We start from the raw sequence: 10,151 nt of genomic DNA, 5'->3' as shown, positions 1-10,151 counted from the left end.
TAAAGGAATATTCCAGGTTAAATACAAGTTAAAGGGTTCTGGAAATATCAGGGAAATTGCTTTTTATGTTTACATTTCTATAGTAAATATACTATACCATTGAAAAGTTTGGGGTCAGTAAGAATTTATTTATAAGAAATTTATTTATTTAGCAAGGATGCATTACATTGATCAAAAGTGACAGCAAAGGCATTTATAATGTTACAAATTAATTACATTCAAATTTCAAATATATTTTGTTCTTTTGAACTTAAGATTTTTACTGTATTTCAGATCCAACAAATGCAGCCTTGGTGAGTATGAGAATAAAAGAAAAAAAATCAACCCCAAACTTTAGAACAGCATTTATTATAACCGTATTTGTTTTGTGATTTTATATAAGTGTGTAATTGGCTAAGTTTTCTGTTTTCGTGGTAAATGCTATCTCTATAAATTGTTTAAGGAATTATGACTGGAAAAATAATGGAAACTCACTGGTAAAAAGGTGTGGCAACTCTAAAGTTAAGTTCTTCCCACAGCTTACTGTCAATTTACTACAAAAAAAATGTATTATTATAATTTGTACTTCAGTTTGTAAAAAAAAAAAAAAAAAAATGTGTGTACAGAAAGCCCTTCACAGCAGACAGCGACAGCAAACTATTGTATTTGTCATCACTAACTGGTGTTTAACCTGGAATATTTCTTTGCCAGAATTTCTGGTCTGTGATGAAGCAAGAGCTCTGCATCCATTATGGTACAAAAATGACAAATATTGGCATATGGGAAAAAATAAGCACTTTGATGAATCATGTTAGTTAATATTTGAACTAAACATTTTTACACCTCGAGATTCTGATGCAATCCGTTAACAAAGGTACATGTCACCAAAAGCTGCTTCGTTCACCTACATACCTGTGGTATTTGAAATGAATTTTTAAATGTATTTGTTGATCGTGTTTTTTAACATATTTGGGAAAATAACAAATGATCCAAAATAATGTTTAGAGAGATTCGTTCTAACAATGACTTTCTAACAGTGACATTAGACGTTTGTAAGCCGAATGCTGCCAAATCACGAAAGGGAAAGAGCTAAATCTCTGTGTGCTGGTCTTCAGCTACACAGAATGTCTTTACGTAAAGGGAATAAGTGAACACTTCAGATAAACTCCCATAGTCTTTGGTAAAGACTAAAGCAGCTAATGCTAAGGTACATATATTCGTTAGCTTGAGCCAAACTGGTTTATGTTCATGTCAACAGCCAAGATTTTTTTTTAGGCCAAATAGTAAAAAAAAAGAACTCGGTGAATGTTTTAGAAAGTTAGATTACAGCAAACACCAGTCTAACCCCAAAAGCTGTTGAAACTGACTTTAGCAATACACTGATCCTGTGGTTAAATGGTTATTTGTGTAATCCAGCTCTGTGAAGAGCCCCACTAATTCAGATTTCTTAACTCTACAGCTGTGTGGGTCACCCGGTTTCACACCAAATACCTTTATTGAACTGAACTCTAATCACAGATGTTCATCCACATGGCTAAAACTGTTGAAGTGTCAAAATGGCAGGTGTTAATTAAAGTCACATTTTGTTCTTTTAAACCTTCTGGTTTGTGTGTTTTTATTTTGAATGGTTGAAAATGACTTTGTATGAATAAGTCAGTGCCCCCTCACATTCACACCTGTGGACTAATCTGTCTTTCTCTGCATTCTGCTTGACTCTCACAGTTTGTTTTTCAGGTAATAATAGTGAACTAGAGCAACTAGCTACAATAATCCACTTGCCTAATATTGGTAACACCCTTAAACTTGTTACCTATTAGTGCATACTTGAGAGTTTAGTAAATAAATACCAGCACCAGCATTTTTGTAAAAATACTTTTTTAATAGATTCATGTAGGCCTGCAAAAATGATATCGGAGTTTGAACTCGATCTGTGGTGTAACATAAGTTGAATTCAGGCAGTTAAACTCAATCTGTTGTGCACTGATTATCAGGAATGCAAACCACTATGTTATGTGATCTTTTTATCCAGGCACCAGGTGTCCTCGCCGTGGTCCTCAAGACCACCGGTTCAAACTGGGACAGAGGGTGCATTTCCCAATCAGATTTGACCAACCTCCACTCATCTGTAGTATACCGTTTGCTCCTGGTCTCTGACCTTGTTTTGCAGTTTTGGCTGTACAGTCAGAGTTCAGGTTGAAGAAACTGGTCCAGCACAAACTGGCCCATACTGTCCATGACGATGGTGTTTATAAAAGCGTACGCCGCACTTTCTCATATGCTCCGAGGAAAATGAAGCCTCCCATGCTGATGAACGTCACTCTGGGGATGCTGCCGGCGAACAGCCTTCAGATGTGATGAGAAAACATAAAAGCAAGAGTTAGCAAGAAGTCTTTTCAAGCTAGTAATTCATTTCAAAATATGATTTTTCACAGTTATAAACAGATCCAATTAAATTACATTAAAAAAGACATTATTATAACAATAAATCATAAATAATGTTGTATTTGTTTTCCCATATATATATATATTTTCATTTATTATTTAGCATACAGTCCACAGCAATTGACCCTTTCAGGGATTTGATTGACAGATAATCTGACCAATCATTACACAGAATCTGCCATTTTGGCTGACAAAATAAACAAAAAAAAAAAACAGGAAAGTAGATAAATGTTGTTGGAATTCATTTAAAAATGGTGTGTACTGATATCTTTTTGTGGTTGAAACAAGATACCTTCTGATGTTCATTCATGTTTATTTCATGCTGTAACTAGTAAAGAGAAAGAGATGATCGGTTTGCGATCTGTCACGACACATAAGAGCCACTAAACTGTATTTATTGTTGAAATTTCTCAAGACAAAATTGAAATCTTACACAGTTTCATACCATAAGTCACCTGCTCTGTCTCGACTGTCGTCATGTTGTCATCGTCCTCTCTTTATAACGCAAAAATACATCACAATGTAAACTTACTTTTATTCAGAACAGGTGCCATTATTAACAAATACTGGAACCCAATGATATTAATGGTTCTCATACATGTAATTGAATATACAGCACAAAAATGAATGAATCAAATGGTTCTTCTTACTGAACATACAGCGCAATCAGTTGTTCAACTCCTGAATGAATGACTCTTACAGGAAGGTTCTTTTAAGCAAATCAAAAAATAGTGCAAGTCAGATTCCCAAATGTATGACTCCTACAAACTGGTTCTTTGTAGTGAGTCAAAACAAAGCACAAGTACAGTCCGATTCCCAAGCGGAGTCTTATGAATCAGTCCTTTTCAGCAAATCAAAACATCCATCACGAACAGTATAGTCCAATTCCCAAATGAATGACTCTTACGAGACAGTTCTTTTTAGCGAGTCAAATATTACAGCACAACAGTATAGTTCAATTCCCGAACATATGACTCATACGAACTGGTTCTTTGTAGTGAGTCAAATCATATTTCACAACCAATATAGTCCAAATCCCAAATGAATGACGATTCTTTTTAGTGGATCAAATATATCATCTTACTGTTACATTGTGCCTAAGTATCGTGAGACTTCAACCAAACTGAATCATTAAATCATTATTGACAGGTCTATCTACAGAAACTAGATACACACAGTTGCAAAATCCACTTGGACGTAACTTTGTTAGATGAAATTTACAGAGCATTTAAAATAAAACATTAGCCATGCTCGATAACACAAGTATTCAGTATTTCTCAGCTGACAGCGTGTTGTTTGACAGATTCCGGAGCGACTGAGCAGGAATGTGCAGTGTAGGGTTTGTTGATGTTGGAGAGGTTCGTGGGATGCGACAGGCCATGAAAGTACTGTAGTCTCCTAAGGCTCTTTTCCACGCAGCTGCTTTTGGTATAAGCACCGGCCCCCGGGGGCCTCTCCACATGACTGATGGCCAGATGACATCCACACACGTCCCTCAATCCCCAACACTCTCTCGCTTTGGCTCCCTTTCGTTTCGCAATTGTTTTGTTTCGCCTATTTGTCAGACTTTATCAAACTTTTGCCGAATCCAAGTCCTGCTCACCAAATGTATCGTTAATGCCCTGTCGTACCATCACAATTCACTGATTTGGGATCAGCCTCCACAAGTCCTTCAGTGTGACTCTGGTGGAGGACAATAGTTGTCAGAAAAGAAGGGGTGGGTTGGATCTAAAATTAGAAATAAGGTCACGAGTGGTGTAACCACTAACACATCAATTTATGTCAACTGCAAAGCTGTACAAGGTGCCAAGCATGTCAGGGATCTCTTGACTATTCCAGTGATTCTCAGAACTCAACGTTTCAGCATGCTTCTGCTGGGATCATGTGTTTTACAGAGAGATGTCATGTCAGAGTGAGCTAGTGTGTGTGGACCTGTGAGGCAATAACACGCATCCTGGAACGAATTAGCAAGGACGCATTCTGACAGTTTGTCTGTGCTGCGTGGGGTGGGGATTTCAGACTACGCACTAAAAGAGAAACGTGAAACCTTGCATGCATGCTTTGAGTCAGTTCTGACTATATCTTCTGCAATGGAAACCACAAACATGCATCACAGGAACACACATTAGGGTTCAATAAAAATACTGATTTGTAGTAACCAGTGTAGTATAAAGGCACTTTCACACCAGATATAAAGTAATAATGTCAGAATTACCATACAAGACTCACAAAATTATGATTTTAACATGTAAAAAGTGCTCATGTTGTCATAGAACTCATAATTACAACTTGAAAACTGTACCATCTGACCGCTGCAATTTCATCTTAAAATGGCATGGCTTGTGCAGTAAAATGTAGTTGTAATTATTCTTATAACTTACTGTTGTTAATTACTCAACAATGCAAGAATAAGACCCAAGACCCAATCTGCATACTATCTGTCTGAAATTAGGTACCCAGAATAAGGTACCTAGACGGTTTGCTATTTATGGTTGTAATTTGAAGTGCAGATTAATGCAAAGGTTTGATTAGAACTTCAAACACAAATAAAACAACAAACGTGGTGGATGTGTGAGACAAGTAGAAAGGTTAGATAAGGGGTTGAGTAAAATTAAATCAATATATAACCTCAATATATAAAATATTTATTCAATGTGATCCACATTATATTGCATCTACAACAACACTGTGTACCTCTAAAGACACTGCTGGTCTTTAACTTTGAAATGCATTATGTATTAAGGAGGGTATTCCACATAAAATACCTATAGACGGCAGGTCAGCGTGCTACATCATTTCTCTCCAATGTAGTACAAGATAAAATGAAACTAAATGTGGAGGATGATAACTGTGACCAGATGACTGACAGAGCAGTGTAAGTAATGGACAGAGTGGTTTATCACCATTATGACAAAGTAGTATGTCTCTAAGCTTGCCTACTCTTCTGCTACACACTCAAACATATGTTCTTTTTTAATTAAGAGCATAGTATAAGTAGGCAACTTGGGACGAAGCAACATACTGTAGGACAATAGAGTCAAGTCACAGTCAGATGAGCTCATTTTGACATCATCACCCTGCCCAGCCATGATCGCCAGTCACTCAGCGGTGAACAGGTCTAATAACACTTCTATTAATGGCTCTATAAATACGGCATGCTTACCAGATGCTTATTAAATGTAGATTTCTGATTAGAGGCAGGTCGTACACCAATACTCCAAAGGAAGCAACCTACATCATATCTAACCACCTGGAGGTGATTATGGGCCCACTGCAACATGCTCGTTATAAACATTGCTAGCATTACTCTCCCAGTGGGCTGCTGCATCATCCTGGACTACTTACACAGCAAAATCCCCAGAGTAAAATTAACTCTGTTCAGAGAACATTTGGTCCCTCTCTACAGAGAGTTAAAATAATTCTGAAACAGAGTAAAAGTTAATGAGATACTTAAGTGATTAATTAAGTGATGATTGGGCATTAATGATGAACACCTGCTGTTAACAAGTTCTCAGCAGAGGAGGATTAAACAACTCCATAAACAGCATTACCAGCTTCACTTATTACTAACCAGACTAACTTTATTTCTGTCATACGTTTACATAAAGTTCGTATTGAGCATTGAGGTTTAGATGTTGACGATTTATTGAAAATGTATGATCACCATTATCGTGATGAATGTTTCCTTTAGTTGGGCAGTTTGACTCTAGCTTATATTTTTTGAGTGTTTATGGTTTTTGTAACAGCTTTTACCAAAACATATAATTTGTTGCAAAGAATGCCAGATGCAAAGATGTTCAGGTGATCTAGTTTTCAACAACAAAAAGTAGAATGATGCGCTTATATCATCACTGTCCAAAAGTGGTCATTTGATGTTAATAGATTATGTTCACTAACAATACTCTCTTGCCACAAATTGGACATTTTGAATTTTTTTAAATACATAATAGGGGATTTTTTTTTTTCTGAGACACAGACATCAAGAATCAGCTTATGAATCTCAACAATGGTAACATGTTTCATGCCGCAATGCATCCTGGGAGCCATGAGTTTTATACTATTGTGGCTCCCAGCATGCATTGCAGCATACCATTGTTGAGATTCATAAGCTGATTCTTGATGTCTGTGTCTCAGAAAAAAAAAATCCCCTATTATGTATTTAAAAAAATTCAAAATGTCCAATCTGTAGCAAGAGAGTATTGTTAGTGAATATAATCTATTAACATCAAATGACCACTTTTGGACAGTGACGATATAAGCGCATTTTTTTTACTATCTGCTGTTAAACACTATATCACCTGATCATCTTTGTTTTTGGTTTTCTTTGTAACAAATTACATGTTTTGGTAAAAGCTGTTACAAAATCCACAAACTCGCAAGAAGAGTCAAACTGCCCAACTGAAGGAAACACTCATCACTATAATGGTAATCATACATTTTCAATAAATCATCAACATCTAAACCTCTGTTAATTCTTAATAAGACCTTCTGTAGATGTCTGACAGAAATAAAGTCAGTCTGGGGTGCGTTTCCCGAAAGCATCGTTGGCCAACTATGGTCGCAAGTTCCGTCGTTACCAATAGAGTTCAATGGACATTGCGATGAACTTGCGACCATAGTTGGCCAACGATGCTTTCGGGAAACGCACCCCTGGTTAGTAATAAGTGAAGCTGGTAATGCTGTTTGTGGAGTTGTTGAATCCTCCTCTGCTGAGAACTTGTTAACAGCAGATGTTCATCATTAATGCCCAATCATCACTTAATTAATCACTTAAGTATCTCATTAACTTTAACTCTGATTCAGAGTTATTTTAACTCTCTGTAGAGAGGGACCAAATGTTCTCTGAACAGAGTTAATTTTACTCTGGAGATTTTGCTGTGTAGCAAAGCCTACTTGCTTGTGGACATGGAAGCCGTCTGGGTAGTCTGGTTGGGTTAGCACACTTCAAAGCTTTGAGGAAGGTGAACTCACAAGTGCATGGCTGCCTTGATTGCCGTTGTTTTTGTTGGTGTGGTTAGAAGCTCTCCGCAGACACATGGAAGCACTTTCTGGCTTCACTAGTCTGCAATTGGAGCCATTACAGTAATTACAGCTTTAAAGCCAGGCAATTTGTACAAGGCATGCAGTAGTGAAAGTGCGAGAGTTGTTGCCCTTATGCAAGCATTGTCGAGCCTCTTTGCCTACTTTTTTTTAGTCCTAGCTTCTCTTAGAGTTTTAAATATTGCATCTGGGAATGGATTTTTGGAATTCCTTGAAGTCATAGAGTTTATTATGTGTTCTGCCAAAAAAAAATAAAAAAATCTGATAATCATCTGACAAGTTTTAGATGGAGAGAGGGACGTTTATTATGAAGAGAAAGAGATTCACATGATCACTCATGGGCAACTCTGTGCACAAAACAATAGTGAATGTCTGCTTGTTTGCATTGGCCTTAGTTTTATTGCCATTAATTTTCTAAAAAAAAAAAAAAAAAACTAGGTAAACCCTGGAAAGAAAATACTTCTATGAATAAACTACAGTTCTATTAAGTAATTATTTAATCACATATAATCTAAAATTTGTATTTGTATTTATATATATATATATATATATATATATATATATATATAATATATATATATATATATATATATATATATATATATATATATATATATAACTATTTAAACAAAGTTTAAAAGTCTCTTGTGCTCACAAAGCATGCATTTATTTGATCAAATGCAGTAAAAACAGTAATATTGTTAAACATTGTACAATTTAACATAACACTTTTCTATTTGAACATAATTATTAAAATATTCCTGTGATGGCAAAGCTGAATTTTTTTTTTCAGATTTTCCTGATAAATAGAAAGTTGAGAAAGAACAGCATTTATACAAATATATACTAACCACAAATGGTAGTGTGTATATCCTTCTAATTTATTGCATAATACAAATATATATATATATATATATATATATATATATATATATATATCTTAAGAATTAAGGTTAAAAGGGGATTTATATGGTGCTTATAGTGAAAAAAAAAAAGATCTGGTCTCATACACTGCCATTTACACTCACCCGGGTATTCCTCGGCTCCTCCACACCTCATACAAAACCGTTGGGATGTTTCCACTGGCTGTGCTCGTCCCAGCCTGATAAACAGAGACAAAAGACAGTAATGATGGATCAACTGTCTTTAAAATTCCTGTCAAACATGTAATCACACTGTGTTTTGTCTTCCTTTTGATTCTGCTCTGTCCCTGGTATACTCCACCCGTCTCCACCTGTTCAACGGCTCCCCTTTCTGCTCTATCTACATTTATAGTCCCTTTTCTACAAACCCACACAACCATCTTCAAAACAGCCATCTATATCAGGAAAGTGTGAAGGAGAGTTAATGTAACAACTCTTGTGTTTTGAATGGGCAAACACCACAGTCTGAGGCAAATTTTGATGGCTCTGTATTTAGACTGGGATTGTTTCAGATGATGAGTTGACTGTACATTGAACAGCCCCGTACACTTCAGTTCCCCACAGGGCTTGGATAAGGGCCTGGAGTTTCTGTAGGCCAAACACACAGTACAGCAAACATGCCTGAACATGAGGTCTCTATTTCTTTAATTGGTCAAATGGAAATTAAAAAAAGACAATTGTGATGTCATGGAGCATGATACCTCCAGTAAAACTCTTCACTCTATCAGCCAAAGGTGTGAGGAGACTTCACTTAAGCCCAATATATACAGTACTTGGGCGTCGAACCTACGCTGTAGCCTACGCATAGACACACTCCTTTAAGCTGTAGCCTGAAGTAGCACCTCTCCCTAAGTCTAAAGGCTGATTTATACTTCTGCATTGGACACTTGCCATAGCCTCTACGCCATAGAATGTGACAGCCATTTTTGGGTTGTTAAAAAAGGTTTGCTCGTTCTAAACAGTTGCATTTGATCCTTTGCTGGCTGTGCTGATTTAAATCTATTGGTTCTGTTGTGTTTGTGTCGCAAGTTCAGAGATGCAGGTAGTAAAAATTCTCTCTGGCCAATCAGTGATCAGCAGAGTTTACATGTCACATTTTGTTAAAACTTATTTTAAAGGGGGGTGATTCCTTTCTATACCCACTGTATTATGTTATATTAATGTTCAACTATATTATACGTTCTTCTTGTCACAGAGCTGGAATTTGTCTTTGACACTGGTGACACATCCACATGAATACTTAAGAAACACATCACACATTAACAGTGAAAATGAAAGTGACGAAAGTGACATGACATTCAGCCAAGTATGGTGACCCATACTCAGAATTTGTGCTCTGCATTAAACCAATCCGCAGTGAACACACACACACACACACACACACTGTGAACACACACCCGGAGCAGTGGGCAGCCATTTATGCTGCAGCGCCCGGAGAGCAGTTTGGGGTTTAGTGCCTAAGTCGTGGTATTGCCGGCCCGAGATTTGAACCCACAACCCTAGGGTTAAGAGTCAAACTCTCTAACCACTAGGCCACAATCACACAAGTTTAGGCAACTGACTCAACCCCAAACATTCCTTACACACACCTTACGAATCATTGTGCACAGTAATACCTACCTACCTACCCGCTGCCCACTGCTCCGGGTGTGTGTTCAGTGTGTGTGTGTGCACTTTGGATGGATTAAATTCAGAGCACGAATTCTGAGTATGGGTCACCATACTTGGCTGAATGTCACATCACTCACTATTTCTTCTGGCCAGAGG

At 37.0% G+C, this 10,151-nt stretch overlaps 2 protein-coding genes across 3 annotated transcripts in view; one reads left to right on the top strand and one right to left on the bottom strand.

The window, feature by feature from the left end:
* LOC132119394 (leucine-rich repeats and immunoglobulin-like domains protein 1) overlaps window positions 1-1,575 on the top strand; it is a 42,844-nt gene extending 41,269 nt beyond the window's left edge. For both annotated transcript variants that reach the window (XM_059529298.1, XM_059529299.1), the window contains exon 18: window positions 1-1,575. This exon is cut by the window's left edge and continues 748 nt beyond it. The gene's annotated coding sequence lies outside the window, so the exon portion shown is untranslated.
* Window positions 1,576-1,837: 262 nt separating this feature from the next.
* LOC132119395 (mitochondrial S-adenosylmethionine carrier protein-like) overlaps window positions 1,838-10,151 on the bottom strand; it is a 45,223-nt gene continuing 36,909 nt past the window's right edge. Inside the window, exons 9-11 of the mRNA XM_059529300.1 lie at window positions 8,490-8,563; window positions 2,140-2,322; window positions 1,838-2,031 (exon numbers count right to left, since the gene is read on the bottom strand). Coding sequence (XP_059385283.1) covers window positions 2,226-2,322; window positions 8,490-8,563 — 171 coding nt within the window. The 3' untranslated portion in view covers window positions 1,838-2,031; window positions 2,140-2,225. The remainder of the gene's footprint in view (window positions 2,032-2,139; window positions 2,323-8,489; window positions 8,564-10,151) is intronic.

Source organism: Carassius carassius, chromosome 38, assembly GCF_963082965.1.
Source record: "Carassius carassius chromosome 38, fCarCar2.1, whole genome shotgun sequence".
Taxonomy (NCBI): Eukaryota; Metazoa; Chordata; class Actinopteri; order Cypriniformes; family Cyprinidae; genus Carassius; species Carassius carassius.
Note: the sequence above shows the minus strand (reverse complement) of the source record. Positions and strands in the feature narration are given on the sequence as shown.